The sequence below is a fragment of the Tachypleus tridentatus genome, chromosome 6 (genome assembly GCF_004210375.1).
Source record: "Tachypleus tridentatus isolate NWPU-2018 chromosome 6, ASM421037v1, whole genome shotgun sequence".
NCBI lineage: Eukaryota > Metazoa > Arthropoda > Merostomata > Xiphosura > Limulidae > Tachypleus > Tachypleus tridentatus.
Genome location: NC_134830.1, coordinates 62,316,872 through 62,340,703, shown reverse-complemented (window position 1 = coordinate 62,340,703; position 23,832 = coordinate 62,316,872). Strand labels below are relative to the sequence as shown.

The window sequence follows — 23,832 nt, the reverse complement described above, 5'->3', positions numbered from 1 at the left end:
CAACTCTTGGGCTACTTTTTTTACCAACGAATAGTGGGAATGACCGTCACATTATAAAAACCCCCACGGCTGAAAGGGCGAGCATGTTTGGTGCGACGAGGATTTGAACCCACGACCCTCGAGTGATTTAACCATCTGACCATACCAGGCTTTTCTCGAATGACCGAGCAAAGTTACTCAAGGGTTAGCTGTTCTACTCGTTCTAATTTTGATCCTAACCCCTGTTCACATCTTAGTGTATGAATATTTTACGTCAGAAATGGCTGCTACCTACCTTAAAAAAACAAAACAAAAACGTAATAAACGTGGTGGCATCACATACTTACGCAGTGACAAAACGTATTTCTGATACCCGCCATACTAATATGATTTCGAAGCGGCTGTAGTTGTCACGTGACTTGGTGAGTTGCTATTCAAAACTGTATTTAATGTGATTGAAAAAGCCTAAGTTTATACTTTTTAGTAAATTATCTTCGTAATAATATTTCAAAGTAGTTTAATGTGTCCTAATACGTATTGATTTAGAATAAATTATTTTAATGCCAACCGAGAGGCAAGTAGTTCTGAGAGAGAAAATAAAAAAAAACAACAAGCGAACAATTCAATTTCTCAGATGACGAAAATAGGCGTTTTATGTGGCAACGGCTAAGGCGTACATAAAACTTACAGTAACACCTACAAAAATTACATGAACCCTGTCAAATAGTTTTTATATATATATATATATATGTATATATAGTACAAGATCTAAAATAAACGAGGAAGACAATGAGTACTTAGTATTGGTTTTAAAACAACAAGAAATTATATCGAGAAACAAAAACAAACAATGTACACAAAATCAAAACTTTCGGTAACAAAAACAGCAAGACTGCGTTAAAGTGAACAAAGTAATCGGATACAGATTAAAATTTATGAACTCTAAATGACAGAAATAAGAAGGTAACTTGAATTTATACATATAACACTTTTTTTTTTCACTTATGGAATTTTAAAAGACAACAATTCTTTGTTTCTCTGGATAATGTTCAGTAAATAACCAATATTCCAGAGATATATACATAGGGTGGTTGTTTTTGTTTTTATGTATAACAACGAAGTCCAGGTAAACAGGGTTGAAGCCTTATACACAAATCCTAACTCGTATTTATAATTCACATAATTAGTGTTGATGTAGTAGCAACAAAAATGATAATTCTACTTCTTTATTAATTATTCTAGTGAACATTATTAACAGCAACATAAATGATAACTTTTGTTTGTCATTAATGAATATAGTAATTATTATAAACTACAAAAACACGACAAATAATAAAGTGAGGAATGTGTAATATTACATACAATACAGAAACAAAATCGTCATCTGTGAAGGTAAGCCTACATAGTTAAGTTTAGATACTGAAGTTATTCCCTTTACAAAATCTGTGCTCATTTCTGTACTTTCACGACTGAAAAAGTTTTAACATACCAAATAAATACACGTGATTAGTCATTAATCATAACATTTATTATGAAAACAACAAGTTCTTCAGTTCTAATTAGCTTGAGAAATTTAACCATTATCTGTTGTATAACTTTGCAACAGATACAGTGGATTGTCCACACCATTTGTGGTAGGTGTTTGGAGAATATTTCGTGAATTCATCTTATTATATTCTCCTTGAGTAGTTTACCAGATAAGTAGTAATGGCAGGAAACATAAATCAATTATCACCAGTTTTAGACCAAACTGTTCCTCAATAGCTAAGAAAGTCTTCCCTCCACAACAGTACTATTCATCATAAATACAAAAACATACATTCAGATAGTTAAGTATATATAAAAAAAAAAACTTTGACAATGAATCCATTTGTTTCAACACACAAAATAACATTTTATATGAATAATAAACACTTAATAACCAAGGACACTTTGTATGTTCTTAGAAAAGCAATCAAAACTAAAGTTTTCAAGCCAGAAGACATTTTTGCCAAAGGGACGGCATACAAACAAACAGATTATTACATGCGTAGCCGTAAGAAATATTAATTTCCTAACCTTTGTGTAATTTCACTGGAATTTCCTCAATAGAATCAAAACCTTACTATTGATGTGTTAAACTTACAAATTTCATAACGAGTTTATACATTTTTTAAAAATTATTTAAACTAAACAAAGCGTAAGTAAGTTGTCCAGTTTTTAATTATCTGTTCACATAAAGCCTATTTCACATCCTTTATCTCTTATGTATAATTAAGAAATACTGAGTACAACTACCAGGTTGACTTGTCCACAGCAGTACTCAGAATAAGTTTGTATTAATTATGACAGTTTGATTTTATTTTAAATTTACACATAAATGAAGCTAATCAACCTGCAACCTTTCCATTTTATGGTTCACTGTCATCTGGTGACATTGAACAAAATATCACAAAAATGTACATCATATTCCACTTCCCTTACTTACTCTGAAATCTTTCCCAAACACAATTTCTTTTCTAGATAGCTTGTTTTTAAGAGTGAGCTGTTAAATTGTACACATCAAGATTTTGTAACCCAGAAAATAATATATGTTCTTACTACTTCCAACTCATCATAACTAATTTACTGTTAAAGTGGACAGGAGGGCAACAAAATTCATAAAGCCCATATTATGATTGCTCACTATAATAGCACACTACTACAAATTATAAGCTCCTGAAGGGCTAAGGATTATTCAGTGATACCCATTCACTAATATTCTTTACTCCTAATTTAAGACAAAATTCACTAAATGTCCCTTTCTAAAGCAAGTACATCTACATCAATGATCTAACAAAGGTAGAAAAATAGCAGAAAGAAATTTTAAAAATTATTTCGTATTTAAACATTCTGAGAAAAATAAAATTGTAGATTAGATTCACATTGAAGAACTGGGAGATATAAAGAGTAAGTAAAAACAGAAATAAAAGCACTGAAATTTTAGAAACTTCCTATCAGCTAAAGAAACCAAACAATGTAGTGTTTTCTCAATGTAAAGATAACTGACCTGTTAAGAAACCCTAAGTTTTCTGTTCTAGTGTGACAACACAAGCATGTTAAAAAAAACAACCTGGATTTGAGGATCTACAAAATGGGTCATAAAACTTAGGGAAGGATTAGCAGCTTTTTAACAGGAGTTTGGCATGCTTCCAGCCATCATACAAGGTGTGTGCGTTGAAGAAGAAATGGAAGCTGGGGCTTATGTCATCGCCTGCCATTAATATTGAAGTTTGTACTTGGTTTTACATACAGTCCACCATTTTATATATACTATATACATCTTGAAAACACCTCTTACTTTATATTGTATTGTTAATAATGTAGAGAAAATAAACCTTCTGTTCTGGAGCTAAAGGATTTACATGGCACGGGAAAGCTTAATACTTAGTAGTCACATATTTTGGTGTATACACCTCAAGACATTAAAATGAAAATAATAATAGCAGTCAACTTTAAAATAAAACACACCTCCATTTATAAAACCATACCATACACACCTCTGATTTCTAAACTGCTACTCCTAATAGGTTCCATACAATTGGTTCCTTAGGGGGGAAAAAATGATAATTTCCAATGCCCTGAGTCTCTAAGTTCAATATTTCACATCATTTGTCTATGGACACTATCTACTCACGTTGTATACAATAAGAACTTACTGATAACTGAAGTACAACTTGGGTGGAAGAACACTAACTACTCTGTTGGCACACATGTCAAATACTGTAACAACTGGCTAACAGCTGAGGTGCAACTTGAGTGAAAGAAATTTTTTAAATTCTTGAAACATTGGAGGATATGTTGTAAATGTTAAGCAGTTGCTACTTTCTATATAGATGACCAAGTTGTAATGCCATGCAATTATACAGTAAATACTACAGTTTTCTTATGTTCTAGGTTTAAGAACCACAAATGTTTCTTACAGTAAGTCATGAATATCACAAAAAATAAACACGGTTTAGGCAGTTACCAAATATTTTAAATACAAAAACCATAAATATATTTCTTCATTATGTAATAAAAGTCTAGTGATAATTGGCACATAAATGAGCCAGAACCTAGTAAAAATCTATTACTTTTCTTAGAAGTGATAGTAATAAATATAAACAGTTGTGAAAATATTGCAAACTTGTATTCTTCATGAAAAACTTGAAACACAAAACACAGGTTACATATGTATCTTTAGTCTCCTTTCATTTTTTAACACAAGCTCTTGTGGTTGGATAAACACTAATTTTGCAAAACTTCACATTTTATTAAATGATAAACAGAACTAGTAAGCCATGTATAATATACAAGAACAAATGTTCAACGTAATTTAAAATAATGATTTTCATTATTCCGAGCCAAATGCCATAAGTGCTTATACACAGAATAGAATGAGTGAAGTGGAAAATTATGTAAGCATCACTAGTCATATGTTATATATTTTTTAAAAACTGCTACAAACATGCTATACCATCTCAGACAACACTAAGCAGAAACTAGGTTTTATGTGTGTTTGTAAATTTGGATTGTACCCTATTCTCTGTCATTTTCTGTTACAAATATAAATTAATAATGCATTTGGTATTGGAGAATACTGAAGACATGACTTTCCACTATGTTTTCCAACTAAACTAGTACTATGTAAACAACTACATAGTTACACTAAAAAAACAACAAACAAACAGACAGAATTATTTCTCAAAAAGAGGTTGTGAATATTAATAAACAAGGTATTATTTCATTCATTTATAGTCTCTATATTTGGAAGCAGCTTTTGCTGCTGTGAAAAATACTTATAATTACTCTGCTGCATTGTGTGATACTGTATCTACACTTAAGGAATTCAACATTCAAATGCTGTAACACCACCATCACTGGTATCAAGGTAATCTTACATAAAGTGCACTGAGACACATGCTTTCCCAAAGTTCTATGCTAATTCTTTTAACTACCATGTTGTTAATAATTACATGTACAGGTCAAACCATGGTTTATTTTACAATATCTCTTTATTTCCATTAGTGCACTGATATTGCTAACTGTCGATGCTAAGTTCTAATCTTTCTACTACAAACAAAATTATGCAACAATTATTTTCACAAATACTCCATCTTCACTTTCTCAAGTGAGGCACCCATTTTTCGTTTTTATTGAAATAATCTGCATTTCTACCCAATTCAATAATTTATACTAATAATTTATTTAAAAATAATTCTAATTAATGACTTTGATAGAAGTTTTTAAATAATAAAACTGCTTTTTTAATGAAGTTCAAAATATTGCTTAGTTATGAAATATACCTATAAGTAGCTTCTTTTATTGTTACTTATTCTCAGAAAATTAATATAAAACTAGGAATGTATCAACATCTTTACCCCATGCAGTATCTTGATGAAAAATGCATTACATGCAAATAAAAAGGAAAAAATCATACAAGCACTGTCATTCAATAGGTTTTAAAAATTTATAGAAAATGAATATATGGTTTTAATATTATAATCTGAAACCTGTGTGCTAAAATAAACAATAAAACTTTAATGCAGTATTACTAATTTAAATATATTAAATTCCACTAAATGAATCCTAAGACTCTGCAAAAAAGAACAACACTAATTTGCCATATTTAAAAAGAGTGACACCATTGATACCAAAGTTTTAATGTAAATTCTTCTAACTTTGAAATAACAGTAACTACAATCAAAGATTATACACTATTCACCACCAATTCATCAAGTACCATGATGTTGCCAATTGCACACTCATGATATATTTAATAAACAGCACAATATACAAGAATGTAGATGGCACTATTAAAGTCACTTATCATTAGTTAACATTAATCACCAATTCATAAACTAAGTAGCATATCTTGAATGTAATGACTACATAATGTTTGGTGAAACCTAAATATACACTTTTGTATTAGAAGTTTTTAAACTGATTTCAAACTCGGAAAAATAGAGCACTACAAAAAAAAGATGGGGTCTCACTAGAATATTTATGTTTGTGAATCCATTTAATTTCTTGTGATCACTTAACTTAATCCACAAGATGACATGGCAATACCACAACATCTAGCAGAATATCTGCTAAATTGGCAACACTGCTTATACTTTTATAAAGGATATCCTAACCTTAGTTGAAATATAATTTTATGGTGAGAGAGAGAGGAAAAAAAAAATTCAGCCACAAAACAAAAGTGAGATCCCAATTATATTCAGAGTACAATGTCCATCCAGTTCATCTTCAAGTTAGAAAAAACAAAAAAAGGGGGTGGAACAGATGTGGGTGTTATAACCTGCAATGTTTGATGTCTGCAGCCAGATGTGGGAAGGTGATGGTTAACAAAATAAATAAATACAATAAAAATAATAATACGAAAGAAATAATCAAAATACAAGAAATCAGAGGGGTAAGACAGCAAAACTGTCTTTAAAGTTAGAATTCCAGCACCCAATATGATGTTGATATAATTACCAAGATGATGTCCTAAGCCTAACCTAAATTATTAGTATAGCTTACATCTTCCACCCTTTCATTCTACTCTCTGGATATTTAAAGGTTCTAAATAGATTCAAACAATAGAAAGTCTTATAATGGAAAGGTGATAAACTACTTTAATCCATTTGTATAAGATATGAAATGTCCAACTATGCAATTCCAATTATTTCCCCTACAATAAAGTTTAGAAATTATTTTTATTGTGCAAATTATAATTTTGTTTACATCACTATTTTCAAATTTATCTAAATACTTTTATACTTATTATAAAATAATTTAGAATATTTAAAGTTTTTTCTCATCAAATATATCCATTAAAAATCAGTTTATTTATTAATATACTAATATTAGATATTATGAACTGTATATTGCTATAAATTTCACAATACCTGAAAGCTGTGAACATACAATACTCTCTATCTATGGCATTTGTTGGTACATTACCATTAAAAAAGATCAGAAAATTGAAATGTGAATCATTTTCTATCATAAAAATTAATGTTATTAAGTATCTTAATGTCTAAATGTAAATAATCTATTTCAGTATCTGATACAGAAGTGGTCTCAGTCTGTAGAACTGTAGTGTAAATATTCCCAAGATAATTACTTATTACTGTATTATTAATATCAATTAAGTCAGTGTAACTGTATGTTAAGGAATATAATTCTGGATTTGAAAAATTATTTAAAATTTTATTCTTGTAATAATAAAGACATAAATTAGCAACATTGCTTGAACAATTCAAACCTATTGGAATATGTACTAATGTTTATAAATGTGCTTATCAAAATATGATTGTTCCATCATAAAATAAATTATCACATTATACAATTCAGTTGATCCTTGTATTGCCATCTGCACTCTTTCAGAGTTCATAAACTTTTCCACAAGAAACATTTTTTTCTCCACATTTTCTTCCACACAAAACAAATTTTAAAACGTCTAACTGAATGCCATCAGCGACCTGCTGGAAATACGGTTACAAGCAAGCACATAAAACAGACCCAAAATTGTTTTAATAGCCAAGAAAGAAATGAGTTATAAACCAACAAATGATGCATGTAAGTGGCAAATACTATGAAATACACTAATTAAACTTAAAGTAACTTTTGTTATAACATATCATACATTTACTTGAAGACACAATTGCACAGGCTTTCTATTTAGAGATATGTTTCACAGCATATATATCTATATCTATATATATGTATATATTATTTTTTTATGCTGAGTATTACAGATTACTTTTCTCTGCAGGAATACTCATAACCTTATATTATACACAGGCTAAAGAGAAACATCATATAAAATTGGTGGTAGTCACATATACAGATCTAGGTAAAAATGACAAAACACAATACACAGTATCTGAATCTATATCAAGCACTCTTTTAGAATAGTTTATACTTTGTATCAAAATGTCCATCCAACTTCCTACTCTTTTGATGAGTTTATGTCTCCAAATATAAGAAATGTTTTTCTTAGCTTACTCTGCTTTTCCTTAACGTGTACAAACTTGACTTTCAAGAAACACTGTAGAATGTTCTCAAACATCTGCATGCTTCCTTGTTTTCTTCAGGTACAATCTTCAATAGTATCATCACTTCAAAATTTTAAACAAGTCCAAATGTTTTTAAAATTCAGTTCACTTTAAGACATCTCAAACATGTACAAACAAGATCCATTGCTTAACCTTGTTTCCAATACATCTAATTAACAACATGTGTATAAAATAAAAGTGTACAGTTTTACACTAGTATTTTCTAAAGATAAAATGTTTATGGATACTTCAGTCATAACAACATTTTTTTTTTTAACTGTAACACTATTCTCTAAAAACCGTGGACTGTCAAGTAAGAGGTCTTGTAAAATTGTAACTGCAATTTTCTGTTCCTGGAAGAAATGGTAACAGGCAGACATCACAGTGATGAGTTTAATAAGGTGTTAAAACAAGTAAATAGTGGGCAAGTCTTGAAGAATTACCATATAAATTGTTACACATTCATATTTCCTATCTGTTTTCATAAAATTGGTGTAGATGAGGATACCACAGTATTCCAAGCTTGGACTATTCCAAAACAACTTGGTAACATATATCTTATGACAGCTAACCATAACTGATTATACAGTTGTCATGAGAAGAGAAAGAAACAGCATCTGATGTCCAAGTCATTGCAGTTTTTCTTCTGTTAAAGTATGTGATGAAGTTAGCTGATGTAGAGCACTGTCTGAGGCTGAAGGAGAGACACAAGTCTTGTAGAGGGGATAGAATGCTGAACTTTGACTTGGTAACAGCACAAATTTCTCACAAGGCTTGATGGGTCCATAGCCTAGATGTTCCACACTTGTTGTGGTATTCCTAAAGAAATCATGATAAAACTCAAGATTGATCAATGACACATCAAACACTTTGTTAACTAAGCTCAAAATATCACTCATAGTTATGAAATGGATAAAAGTATATCAACTTACATATCAGGTTTTTCTGAGGAAAAAAAAATTGACAGCTTTTGCAATTCTAATAAAAAACAAATGGTGGTTACCTTAACCTATCAATATTTCATTGCATATAACCTTGCTTATTTAATATAACAATACATTAAGTACTCTTCAAAAGTCATTGCTCAAGTAACAGAATAAGAATTAAAGTAAACTAAAAATCTTCATTATTGTTATTGTGTAAACAAAATTTATGCTCTTACATGCCAAAATATGTCTATAAAATGTTTGAATACTGGTAATTAAGAAAATGAAGTACTAACATTTTTAGGTTTAAAAATTATAAGAAGCATTTTCTTTTACAATTTAGTGGATGGAAGATTTTTGGAACCAAGGTAGAATATCAACAGCAATATATTCATGTTTGGGAAAATATATTATCACACAAGTCTGCAACAATGAATTTTTTTATTTGTTCTGTGGTTTTTATCGACAACTTAAAACACACAGTTTAATTCCTTGTTAATCTGTACAATTTTGTATACACATATGGAATTAAAATTCTCACTTCTATGCATTGCATGCTTCAAATAGCACACTTAAAAAAAACCTTTTCAATTCTAAGAACTCAAAAGTATAGGTATTGCCAAGACATAATCTGATTTCATAGCCTTCAGCCATCTTGATTTTTCAGAAACATATGCTCATACACTAAATAGAAATTAAATCAAATTATAAAAGTTATAAACATTGTATACCTGGTGCATGTTATTACTGTGTGTTCTAAATTGAATGTTTGAAATAAATAAAAAGAATTTGGTAAAGTACCAACAATTATCACAATAAAAATTAAAGTCACCTTTTACCACCATTTTGAGTTTTTTAACCACAGAAAAATGTACAAAATTCAAACTTAATCTTCTGGTTTTATACATTGTTATAAATGTAACAAAAAATATAAAATTTATTAGACTAGATAAAAAAGCATAAATTAAATAAAAATAATTAATTAGTTTCTTTGCAAGGTATGCATGAGAAGAGCTTGTGCATTATGTAATTGAATAACAATGTGATTTATGCATTAAAAAGGCAATTCCTAGCTTATTATATGGGTTTAGCAGCAACTCTAATTATTGTTGTAAGAGCATTAAAACAACAAAATGCAATAAAAACAGATGTAAACTGTTTTGAGCCTTAAACTAATTAGGATAAATAATTGTAATTTTCTTTTACAATCTACAGTCATTCTTAAGAGAAAAAAGGGTAATTTGGATTCATTTTGTTCTTTTTGGAGTGATTAAAATGTTTGTCAAAACTGAATAAGCTCATGTAGTGTTATGTGAAAGAAAATAACATACTCTGACTCTACAAATTCACAGATGTATCTCTAAGTAAATAAAAAAAACTGACAAAAGACTGTCCAAATGTCATGCAGATCATGAAGATATAAAGATGCACTTATTACAAGTTATGATCTTTATTGTTTCTTGATTACATGATGATCGAAAGATTGGCAAAATGAGCAAGCCCATACACAGAGAGGGTTAGAGCTATGTTTTGGGAACACTGTAGATTATAAAAACAAAACAATGATTTATATCTTTATATTTCTGGGCAACAAAAAATTAATTCAAAAGTTTGAATAGCCTGATTATTTATATATTGTTTTTGCACTGCTTCTGAGTAACTAAAAACTTAGCTTTAATATTTTATATTCCTTAACTTAAGAGAATCAAATTTAGTTATTTAGGAAGTTAGGTATACGGAACAATGGTTTACTTTTAACCCTCAAAATACTAACTTGTTTTAGTATCTTCTATCTGTGATGAACACATACTGCATTAAATTGAGTAATTTTACTTTTGTCTCTTACAATGCTCATTATACCATTAAAAAAAACTTTGTACAGTTACTCAAATTCTTTTTTTAGAATATATGGGGAATACCAGCAGCCTTATTTGTAGTATTGATGTTATTTTTCACTCATATTTGTTTTGTGACTCTTAATTTACTGAGGGCTGAGTAACCAATGAAATCATGGAATTGATGCAATTGAGGGTATAAAAGTTAATGAACATTTGTTTAGAAAGTAAATGGAGTCCATTTATATCACATCAGTAATTCTAAAGTTAATACTAACCAGTATATTGTATAAAATTGAGTAAATACTTTTTAAAATATATTTTTGAGCTTGAATTTCTTCTATCAATTTCAAATTTCCAAAATATAAAATTAATGTTATCATTAATGTGTGATGCACTGCTTAATAACCACTGTGAATAAAATTTCAATTAAAAAATATGAATTTTTATTTAGGTTTTTTCAGTTAAAGGTGCATTTGGTAGCAATAAAAATTATTTAAATATTGTTTCTTATTTATTTGCAAAGCTACACTATGAGCTGTAGTCATGTGAAAAAATTAGGACACCCTATGAAAAAGCCTGTGTATTTTTGTAACAATTTTGGATAAATAGATATTTAATCTCAATTATAACAATACTGAGAGATTATAGGAATATAACTAAACAATTAAAACTGAAGAAAAGACTTTTCAAGATCTTCTGTAAAATGTAATTCTACAAAAATGCATATACTAACTGAGGAAAAAGTTAGGACAACCCCACATTTATACCCACTTAAAATGACTCAACTCACACACAGGTGCACATGATTAGAAGAACATTACTCAGCATTGTGAATGAGGCTTGTCCTATTTAAACCTCAGACATTTAATTTGGTGTGCTCCTGACTGTTAAGTGAGAGTGAGCACCATGGTGAGAGCAAAAGAGCTGTTTGAGGCCTTCAGAAAAAAAATTGTGCAGCTTATGAGTCCGATAAGGGATTTAAAAAGATCTCAAAAGATTTTGAAATCAGCCATTCCACTGTCTGGAAAATAGTCAACAAGTGGAGGGCTTTCAAAACAACTGCCAACATGCTCAGGTCTGGTCGTCCAAGCAAGTTCACTCCAAAGCAGACTGCAAGATACTAAAAGAGGTCTCTGCAAACCCTAAAATGTCATCACAGGACCTACAGCAGGCTCTGGCTACTGTTGATGTGAAAGTGCATGTCTCTACAATCAGAAAGAAACTGCACAAGTGTAACTTGCATGGTGTGCAAGGAGGAAACCTTTGTTCTCTGAGAGAAACATCAAGGTCAGACTGAAGATTGTCAGAGAGAATGTAGACAAAGACCAGGATTTCTGGAATAATGTTCTTTGGACAGATGAGTCCAAAATTGAATTATATGGACACCAGAACAGAGGACATGTTTGGCATAAACCTAATACAGCATTCCAGGAAAAGAACCTCATACCAACTGTGAAGCATGGAGGTGGAAGTGTCATGGTTTGGGGCTGCTTTGCTGCAGCAGGACCTGGACAGCTCACAATCATAGAATCCACCATGAATTCTACTGTGTATCAGAGGGTGCTTGAGGAACATGCAAGTCCATCTGTAAGAAAATTAAAGCTGAAGTGGAACTGGATTCTGCAACACAACAATGACCCAAAACATACCAGTAAACCCACCAAGGACTGGCTGAAAACTAAGAAATGGAGAGTCCTGGAATGGCCGAGTGAAAGCCCAGATCTTAATCCCATTGAGATGCTGTGGGGTGATTTGAAAGGGGTTGTACATGCAAGAAACCTCTCAAACATCTCACAGCTGAAAGAATTCTGCATTGAGGAGTGGGGCAAACTTTCTTCAGACCAATGTCAGAGAATGGTAGATGGCTACAAAAAGCATCTCACTGCAGTTACTTCAGCCAAAGGGGGTAACACTAGCTATTAGGGGGCAGGATGTCCTAATTTTTTCTTCAGTTAGAATATGTATTTTTGTAGAATTACATTTACAGAAGATCTTGAAAAGTCTTTTCTTCAGTTTTTATTGTTCAGTTATATTCCTATAATCTCTCAGTGTTGTTAAAATTGAGATTAAATATCTATATATCCAAAAATGTTACAAAAATACACAGGCTTTCATAGTGTGTCCTAATGTTTTCACATGACTGTATCTGTGTTGTGCCCACGATGAGTAAAGAAACCTGGTTTTTAACAGTTTGAGCCCTCAGATGTACTGCTGAGCCACTTGGGGCATTTAAAGTTTGAAAAAGAAATGATGATTAAATTATATATAATAATTATTTCTATTCTGATTTAAGAAACTTAGTTGACAGCTATTCATTCATATCATATTAATAAAATCTGTAATATAGAGATTATCAGTAAATGTCTCTTTTTCTGTAGAAACTAACTGCATACGTTTCATTAAACTGTCTATCTTACTGGTAAATTCTGCATGTATCATGCATAATTTATTTAATGTCCTGAATAACTTTCAGCTGGGAGTTTGAAGTTTTTATTCACTGAAAGAAAAAACTTGAATTTTACAAGATTTGTTTTTTATTTATATTAAAACTATTTAAAAAAGTATTATTTTTGCTAAAAAAATGCAATTTTTAGAAAAAAAAAGACATTAATTAGGCTTTTCAGTTACTAATCATTTTTGCTATTAATTGTTTAATTACAGTAAATAAATCTCACAGGTGTACAAAATGTAATCATATTGTCATATGTAAATATCAGAAAGGTACAGGATTATTAATATTCTTTCAAATGACAGTAAATTTAATTCAAGTTAAAACCAATCACAGACACAGAAAATAAAATAGTTTCTAACAGTAGGTAAGCACACATCATTGTATAATCTAAAATAAACTTATAATCCATCATTGCAGAATAACAAGATATATGTTTGTTATTATTAATAAATAGTACACAATAACAACATTACACTTGTTGCTTGAGCTCATGGTATTCTAAATAGTTCATACAAAATAAATGTTTCTGGTTATGTTGGTTATCTCTAATATTATACTGTTCCTCTTATTAGCAGATTGAATAATGATAAAGTTACAGCAAGACAGATTTGTGATTTCTTTACACGTTTACAGTTTGATTAAACAGTTTCTTGCACAACTATTTATAACACATTGTATATAGTATATAAAAGTTTCTTAAACTGAAGTTTTGTTTATATATTATTAAACACTACAGAATATCAAAAATAAGACTTCAAAAAAATTATTTATTCAACTATAAAAGAATCTTACTTTTTCTTGTAAACTTAATGTTTATGATTTGGTAAAAATTATTTAACTTCATGAAGTATGCTATTACCTAAAGTATTTTCTGACACAACATTGTTGTGACTAATTTAAAGTTGGATAACTATATAGTAATAAGATGTTGCCTTATATTTCATTATATATATATTGAAAAATTCCAAGCTCACATTACTTTCCTGTGTTCAGCTAATTCTTGCAATGAATTATGCAAAATTTTTATTTTAAAGTTCCTAAATCTAGGATTTTGCTTCAATCTCCAGTTAAAAATCTGTATTTAATGGAGTGTTGATTTGTTGAGATTGAAGTTCATTATTCCTAACATGATTTAATAAAAACACTAACATATGTATTTTATTTATAACAACATACTTGTTTTATTTGTTACTTTAATACTGGATTTGCTAAATCATTCAAAGAATGAATTTCTTGCATGTAAAACAAATACTACATTTGTCCCTTTCATTTACACTTAAGCATTCACAGAACCGAGTCCCTAGTTTGTACAGCTATGGTTAGCCAGGGTTGAAACACATAAATTCTAACCGACATACCTTACATGCTTCTTTTAGTTATTATGTTGTGTGATAAAACTTATCACAAGTCTGGCCAGAAAAAAAGGAAATTGTTTTTAAAAAGAAGTTTGAGAAGGATAACTTTCTGAAAGAGATTGGGCATAACTTTTATAACTTATTCTTATGACTTGAATAAAATTAAAATATTTGGCCAATGTTTAAGTATGAAATGTACCAATACAGGATCACAAGTTTCGTTGCTTTCCAAAGGACTATAAATTGAAATTTGAGAAAAAAAAATATACAAGTTTCATGCAAAAAGACCCAACTTTGTTTATTCAGACAGTTCAGTATTATATTGTGTTCATTTTAGTGATTACAAGATGCAAGATCTTGGAATACACACTGCAGGAAACAAATCAATTAATAATATACACTTGAACCTTAATACAATACCAACAATTCAAGCCTGTACTATTTATACTTGTTATAATATGTTATCAAGTGATAGATATGTTACAAACAATTCCATGGATTGTAATAAACAAAATAACCATGTTGAAAAATTCATTACATACATATGGTCTTGCATCAGAAAAAGTTTTGTTTTCACAGCAAATTTCACTAATGAATGACCATTAATTATCACAATGGTCATTTGAAGTCATCTTAACAAAAAAATGGTAACAAAAGCATTATAACTTACAATGATTTGTATCAAGAACCATTTGCAACTGAACAGAGCATGGTTCACTTACATGTACATTTATAGATGTGTCACCATCTATAAACAATGTTAATTTTCCATTCTTAATTGCAAATTCATTAACATTAAAACAGTCATACATAAATGTGAAATGATGCATATGGGAGGTGTTGTAACTGTCCATTTATGAAAATTATATCGCAACTGGTTACATACATTTCAGTACTTAAAAAAACAGAAGCTGATTTTTTCTATTTTTTGTTCCCCTGATTAATCTTACTTTTTGTAGTAAGTGTAAGTTTAATTCTGATTTCTTTCTTTTCAGTAGTATTATTCTTTTGCTGTTGTTATTAGATCACTTTAATAATAACGTTCTTTATATTATACTTCTGATGTACACCATTATTGACATCCATGCAGAAATTTACAACTATACTTTTTGTACATTATCATTAATGTCTCATTTCAGTAATTTATAACTATATTTTTGACACAAGTCATTGATGTCTCATTCCAGTGATTTCTAACTATATTTTTGACATAAGTCATCATCACTGCTGTCTCATTCCAGTAACTTCCAATAACACTTTTGCACAAGTAACCTTTTGCTTCCCATTTTATTACTGCAGCATAATATTTCATCCTTTTAACTTGAATGAAAACAGTCTTTTGAAATATGAATATTTACTATTTTCTTTTGAGATGTGTAGTTCATCTACCATCTTTATAAGTAATTAAAAAAATATATGCAAGACTAAATAAAAACAAAGAAATGTACTCATACAATAATTTTAAGGTTTTTCACAATTATATTTTGCACATTTCTTAATAATATAAACAAATATTCGTTTTCCATTTACATACCTTCTCTCATCTACAATTTTCACTTTCTCACAACCATCAGGAGGTTCTCTGGCCAAGAATTTATTTATGTGAGGACTTGTACCAAGTTTAAAGATACAGTCAGGATCAGGTGAGGCACTTTTACTTCCTTCTGGGAAAAAACAAAACAGCAACAACCAACATTAAAATACATGTTTTAGATTATTAACATTATTTATAGCAAGGTATAATCGAGACATTTTACTTGTGTTTGAAACCGTACCATACTTACAAAATTAGTTGTTTTTTTTTCAGAATTTTTACAAAGGTTCAGATAAAGCACTTGATTTCTTTTAAAGCAAGACTTCTCTTGGAAATTAAGAGGTTTGGGTAACTTGCAAGTGTTCCAATGAAGTACTTATCTTCTAATTTAAAAAACAATTACTTGATGTAATTTATATATGTTTAGATGTAGTAATTTTAGTTGTTTTTTTGACAAACAACAGTGAACTTGAAAGTTAAATATTTTATATGGTTCAATGTAAGATTTAGGAAAGGAATTTTATGTCCCTTTGAATAAACAATAATTTCTAATAACTTACAATAAAGACACTTCACTTCTAATAAATAATATAATCTAATTAAGTAGACCAGAACTACAATAACTTAAAAACATGTTTTAAAGTTACTAAATGCAATCCTAGATAAACTGATGAGGAACTACTCCTGACCATTAGCTTTGTTTGCTTTAGTGTGTCAATAAATATTATTTGTGTGTGTATTCTGTTTGTTTGATTTACTACAGAGAAACCAAATTTACATTTTTGAAACTGTTTAATTAAATCTGCTCTGTAGAAGTGTAGTTATTACGTAAAAGGCTGAAATCTACAAACAGGTAGCTTTACCACTCTCTTACATGTTTATTACTTGTTTTTTTTGTTGATCATTAACTGGAACAACATAAAAATAACTTATCATTAGACAAGCAGTCCATGTAATATTACTTCATATCCAGTATTGTTTGGTAAGATATTGAATTGTGGTTTTAACAGTAGATCAGAGCATCACTTTTTACAAAGCTGTGCTCATCTGTATGTGTTATGAATTCAAGTTGAAGGGAATGATCCTTTAATATTGTACATATTCAGCTATTCACAACAGTTCCACTACTGTTGATCAGTTGATATATATATAAATACACTCACACTTTTTGTTCAATTACTGTATATGTGATATATATACACACACACACACACACACACACACACAAAATGTACAAGTGGAAATATGTTCATTGGGGTCAAGCATTGTTTGATTACCTCTGCTGGGAAACTGAAAGCTGTCCATCTGGCCTAAAAATGGCACAGTTGGTGAGACTGATTGACTACGACTAGTTGCACCACTGCTGGAGCAACTTTCTCCTCTACCAGAGGGTGTTTGTGTGTCCACATTACATGTGGATGTCACTGTGGTAGACCTAAAGAGGTCAGCGATGGGAGCTCGGTGACCATCTGGAGGAGGTTCTAATTCCTGTAAAGGATAAAATCTATTTGTTACAATGTATGCTTCACACTCACACATATATCATTAGAATACTGTGCACAAAAAATACATTCAGTACTCAACAATAACTCCAAACAAAGTAAAACTGGTTAGCCATAATATATACAAGATAAAATACACCTATCTACGTGTTTTTGGTGGTGGTGGTTTGTTTTTTATATAGCTTCCTGTTTTTTCAGTAGGAAAGTAATTAGCCAACTGCTTGAAAAATATTATACACTACCTGCAAAACGAATGACAATCAACACAAAATACAGATAAATTGCTTGCTCTAAATTTTACAGAAAGGCATTCTCCAGTACATGTGCCTCCAACAGGAGCTATGAAAAAAAAATCAACATATATGCCACATATGCGTGAATAACAAACACTGAGAAGAATGGTGAAAATATGTAGCAATATGGTGTCCTCAGTATAAAGTAGGTCTATGCCTGGAGGATTGCTTTCAGATATATCATATCCAAAAAAATACTACTGAATAGTGGTAAGTACACAAACTCTAAAAATGTCTTCAACTTATGTAAAAGTAATTTTACAAATCACACATTTTTACCATTTCTTTTGTGGCCTGGACAATACCCATGGAAACAAATTTGCATATTTAAATGGTTAAATAACTTACTGCTTTTTCATACTACTTCTTTATCATTATAAAATAGTAGTTTATTCATCACACAAATAGATATGAAAAATAATTTATGCTATGACAAATACAGAGCATCAGAAATAGAAGAAAAAATTTAACTCACCCTCTCAAGCTCAATATCCACACAATCATTCCCTGAGAGTCCTTTGAGAACTAATCTTTCTATCTCCTGAAATAGTATAATGCACATAAAAGAAAGAGCAAAACAACCATGAACAAAAATTATAAACCTCATAGTTCTGAGTAGAGAAGAGAAAAATGTTGTATTTCATACACAAACTAATTCATATAGAAACTTAAAAAAATATAGTGTATATTATGGAAAAAATGTGTCCTGTTGAAAATCATACTTAGATCAATAATGTGTTGAAATCCTGCTGATAACAGATTACTGAAACTATACATAACATATAACACAATGTTCTGAAATAAAATGGGACCTATTAGTTCACTCTGGCTGTTTCATCCTCTAAACTAAATTTATTTTAAAAAATAAATTTAAAAATCTTAAAGCCACCCCTTATCAAGCTTTTTCTTTAACTCACTTAAATTTACTGCCTCCACAACATCTGAAGGCAACTTATTCCAAAAGCCAATTACCCTATTACAAAAATAAAAATGTCTTAGTTGTAGATAGCTTCTACCCTGCCAAATTGTGTCCCCTAGTTCTACTATTCTCACTTTTGAATGAGAAAAAGATGATGAACCAACACAATCCTAAACATCTCAATCAGATCCTCCATTAACTGTTCTTTTCACAAGAGAAAACAATTTGAAAGGTTTCAGCCTTTCATAGTATGACAACCCCCTCCATCCCATTCTAGCAACCCTTCTCTGAACCCTTTACAACCATTCAGTGTCTTTCCTAAAGTAAAGAATCAAAAACTGAACCTAATATTTCAAATGTGACCTAAACAGGGACTTGTACAATGAGATTATAATCTCTCTAGACTTATAGCCAATATTTTTATAGATACAATCTAAAATCCTATTTGCCCTAACACTAGCAACAGCACACTGTTTGGATAGCTTTAAAGACCTATCAGCCATTATGCCAAGATTTCTGTCTTTCATAACACTGGTAAGATTATTCCCATCCAAATTATACTTATAATTTGGAAATATTTTATGTCACAATTTAAGCTTTAATCATAAGGTTTTTAAAGTAACAGCTTATCGAGGATAGGTAGATCTATATAAGGCAGAAACTAACAAAACAAAAGGACCAAGTATTCATCACTTATCAAACCCAAAGACATATTATAAACAAGGAAAGCAGTCCTTCATTTGGACATCTACAATAGTGCATAATGCACATCTAAATCTACCCTCCTGAAGAAAGTGAAATGGTGCACAGCAAACCAAATTTGTTACAAGCTACAAAATGTATAGCACAAGTGCATATACTTCCTTGACTATTTGGATGCAACAGTTATCACTACAAAAAGAAAAAGCAGATACTCAACTACACTAATGATATCTATATTGTGTCCAACAGCTGAATGGGAAGATAAGAGCACTGAGTAGTATGTGTTATTGGAGAGAACTGAGAAGCTTTAAAAGAATGAGCTCTACAAGAGTATTGAGTAGTTTTAAAGGTATGTGCTGTATGACACGCGATACACAACTTTTTAGGGCTTTGGATGACTTTCAAAACAGTACATATTTGTAACAATTTTATAGAAATATGAGAATGATGCATTAAACCTGCATACATTTAAATTAATTCACACAAAGTAGTTATTGATGAGAACATAGCAGACTTTCCAGCATATTTAGTACAGATTAGAAATATATATACATTTATTTTAATTACAAGTTCATAAAGTAGTTTGGTTAACTATGCCAGAGTTTTCATTCACTCACTGGTATATGAAATATTAAAAACTGGCAATCTTAAAGGTATCAGGACATAAAATCTTATGAATTATAACCTTTATGGTTGCATTTTTGTGGAATGACATCTCTGAGTACCTATTCATAAAAGTACTTAATAACATACAGTAGCTTAAAAAAAACAAAAAAACAGTAGAATATGCAGTAGGAGTACTCTACGAGATACATCAGAAACTCAAACTGGTCAACAAGCTCTCTAGTTAGTAACGTTTGTGACAGCTCACAGCCAATTAAGAAATCAATTATTAGATCTTAACACTAGTTCATGTAATCAGTTTGTGGTAAAACTGTAGCACCAATGAAAATTAGTTAGTTGCACAGAATGAACTGGAGTTCATCTGCTTACATGCATCTGAATTACAACACAATGATTATAACAGCATTAGGTAATAATGTTGTTTCAGTGGAACTAGCAACAGGGTAGACATGCTAAGTTTGTGAACTTTAGTGGGCTGCAACTGCCTGTTGAAAGAAAAGAAGACAACTTTCTGGGTTTCATACATTTTATGGGATTTCTCTTGTTCATTTAAATAAAAAAATTATAATAATTACAACTCACTTAATCTAGTACACGTGCTAAATGTCACTATACATAAAATAATACAAATTGCATCTTAGCTACTACTATATACATTATATCCTAACTGGCTTAATGAACTTTAGTATCGGATAAAAGGTCTCTTCAGAAATAGACATGACAGATACACCATGGTTGACACATTATAACATATTGTTCTTTGTTTTCACTTAAAAGTTCGATTAGAAAAAGTATTGAAAAAACTAAATACACCAATTTTGACAAATAAATAACTAACATAACAGCACCAATAACCTGTGTAATTTTATACTTCTGATGTAACAGTTTCAAAGGAAAGACAAATAAGAACATAAATTTTAACATATGGGAGAAGGAATCAGTAGAGATATTGAAATAATGTCTTTTAACGTTAAGCTGCAGCTCATTAAATTTCTCAAACTCATCAGATAATGTCAGAATTACATTTCTGAGTATTTTAATTAGTTAAAGTAAAGGATCATCTACGTTTCTCCTAACAAAAGATAGTATAATAATTACTGCTATTCACCTGATTTAAACCTTCAACACTACTAAGAATGCGGGGAATAGGGGCCTTTGGAATGTGGGGAATTGGAATAGGGCCCGTGTGAGACCTATCAACTGGCCCCATGGGCACACCGTATGCTGATTTGCTGTGTACATGTTGATAAGGTGAAGTGCTAGATGGTAGTGTTGTTGTGGACGGCAAAGAGGGGCAGACAGAACCATTATTGCTGCCAGCAAGGGTTGAAAGTGATATAGCAGAATGGTCCCCTTGGAAAGGACTGAGCCTCTGGAGTGAGTTATAGCTTCCTTGGCCAAAACTGCTCTTATTAGTTCGTTGAAGTCTTTGGCGAATGAACTGGAAAAGAAATCAACATATAGCAGATCCAACTAAGTAACAATAGCAACCTATTAACTCAGCTTATATTTACAGATATTAAATTTTACATTAATTCTTCTTACTATCCTTAAAATATTATACATGGGATACATAGATAAGTATCTGGATTACTACTACTTTACAATACTAATTTATATTTGTTTTGTACTAGAACGAAAAAAATCCATTGTTTAACAAGCTATTCACAAGAGTTTCTTTCCACTTAACATGCCACTAAGTTACACTGACTTATAATTTGTTTTACCCTGCTATACAACAGCTAAAAAGTTAAAAGATAACTTTAGAAAAACTTTATTGCTGTTGTTTCTATGACTAAAATTTCATGTATAATAAACTACCTAGAAAAGGCCCTCTTACAAGAAGTAATAAAGCTAACACTTGAGATTAAATATAATGATGAACTTGAGCTTGTATGATTCCTAGTAATACTTTGAAATTGACATGATAATTCTGCTATCTCATTTAGGACATAAATATATTTTTAAGTTGAAATTTCAAAACCAATGTAACTATCATAAAACAGATAAAAAAAACAAACCTCTTAATATGGATTAGTTATACTGTAAAATGATACATCTGCTTTAAGTTATACAAATTTAACAAAATTTATAATGAAATTAATTAATTATTATTACCACCAGGAGCAAAATATAAATCCAGTTAATATACTTATAGATTACACTACAATTATTTTTTATTACGCTATGTTATTGTCTCAATGTGAAAAATAAAAACAACTTACTTAACAAGTAAAAAGGTATATTTACACCTATACTCAGAAGAGAGGAATTTTAATACAATTTTTTTAAGGCCATTGTTAATGTCAAAAATAAAATTAACCCACTACAAACATGCATTGTAGTTGGTTAAATATAATATTCACACTCATAACACTATAATAATATTGTTTTGTTTAATACACAATTACAAACATATTCACCTGCCTACAGTTAAATTTAGGCCTCTGGAAGTAACAGGTCCATATAGCCTGCACTATTGTTGTTATATGATAGTGTTGGCATATTACAGTCAACAACATGACTTAACAGTAATGCAGATTATGGTTTGTAGAGATACCAGATATCCATTCAAGTCCTTTGGTTGAATAACTAACTGAAGAGTCAACATATTTATTTAAAATGTTTCATTAGTTTTACAGCATATGAAAACTACAGATGCAATTTTCGTAAAAGGCAAAAACAATAACAGACTGAGTTGAATGAAATAACAATACTTAAAGGGACCATATAATAATTCCAAGTGTATACTTATATCATAATTGGCCCCTTCCAGTGTCTACAAATGCCAGTAATATTTAAATATAGAGAATGAAGAATGTCATTAACAGTCCAGCCATGTATAACTTGTCCTGTACTTCTTTAACATTTATTAATGAACAAATGTATTTCAGTAAGTACTAATCAGAAAGTGAATAGTATGTGACAAACTTATTGTAGTATATCATAGTTTTACAACAATATAGAAAAAAATACATATGCTAGCTAAATTCTTTAGACAATTTCATTTGTTTTTAAGCACAGAATTACAAAATGGGCTATCTACACGATGCCCATGTGGGTATGAAGTCCTGATATTTAGTGTTATATAAGGTGGATTCACCTTAATGGCTCTAACAAAGGAATATTTATTAATAAGGAAAAGTGCCTTCATATTAAAATAGCTTAAATTTACGTTCCTTTAAAAGAAGATTTATTAAAAATTGGTTAAAATAAACTCAATTATAGTGATAAAAATAACTGCAAAGAAAACCATTATATTCACTTACCACACTATAAGTTTAGCAAGAAATGTTTGTTTTACATGACAAAGTAGGCTCATATGTTTTGGAAGATATAAAAATTAAAACACGTTTTACTAAGATCTTGGTTTGTTCAAAAAATTTTCTAATCTTTATGAGAAATCATGATCAATCTTATTATAATTATTTTTATTCAACATTAATAAAGTTAATTATCCTTCTGTATGTTGTTATTTATAACCTTCTACTTCCTAGTATCTATGCTAGATCTTAAGTTATAGTGTTCCTGGTAAATAATAATATAAACTGTTTGGTTGTTGAATAAGTACTAAATATAAGCTAGATACTGAACACTAACTGACAATGTTAAGTTGTCCTCAAACAGAAGTAAATACTGTTCTGCAAGCTTTGTAATTTA

At 30.1% G+C, this 23,832-nt stretch overlaps 1 protein-coding gene across 5 annotated transcripts in view; it reads right to left on the bottom strand.

Annotated features, from left to right (window-relative positions):
- Window positions 1–600: 600 nt before the first annotated feature.
- Window positions 601–23,832, bottom strand: part of LOC143252666 (protein FAM117B-like) — a 122,532-nt gene continuing 99,300 nt past the window's right edge. For all 5 annotated transcript variants that reach the window (XM_076505163.1, XM_076505159.1, XM_076505161.1 and 2 more), the window contains 5 exons: window positions 21,281–21,613; window positions 18,403–18,468; window positions 17,410–17,620; window positions 16,133–16,262; window positions 601–8,846 (listed from right to left, as the gene is read on the bottom strand). In XM_076505163.1, the coding sequence (XP_076361278.1) occupies window positions 8,657–8,846; window positions 16,133–16,262; window positions 17,410–17,620; window positions 18,403–18,468; window positions 21,281–21,613 (930 nt within the window). In that variant the 3' untranslated portion in view covers window positions 601–8,656. The remainder of the gene's footprint in view (window positions 8,847–16,132; window positions 16,263–17,409; window positions 17,621–18,402; window positions 18,469–21,280; window positions 21,614–23,832) is intronic.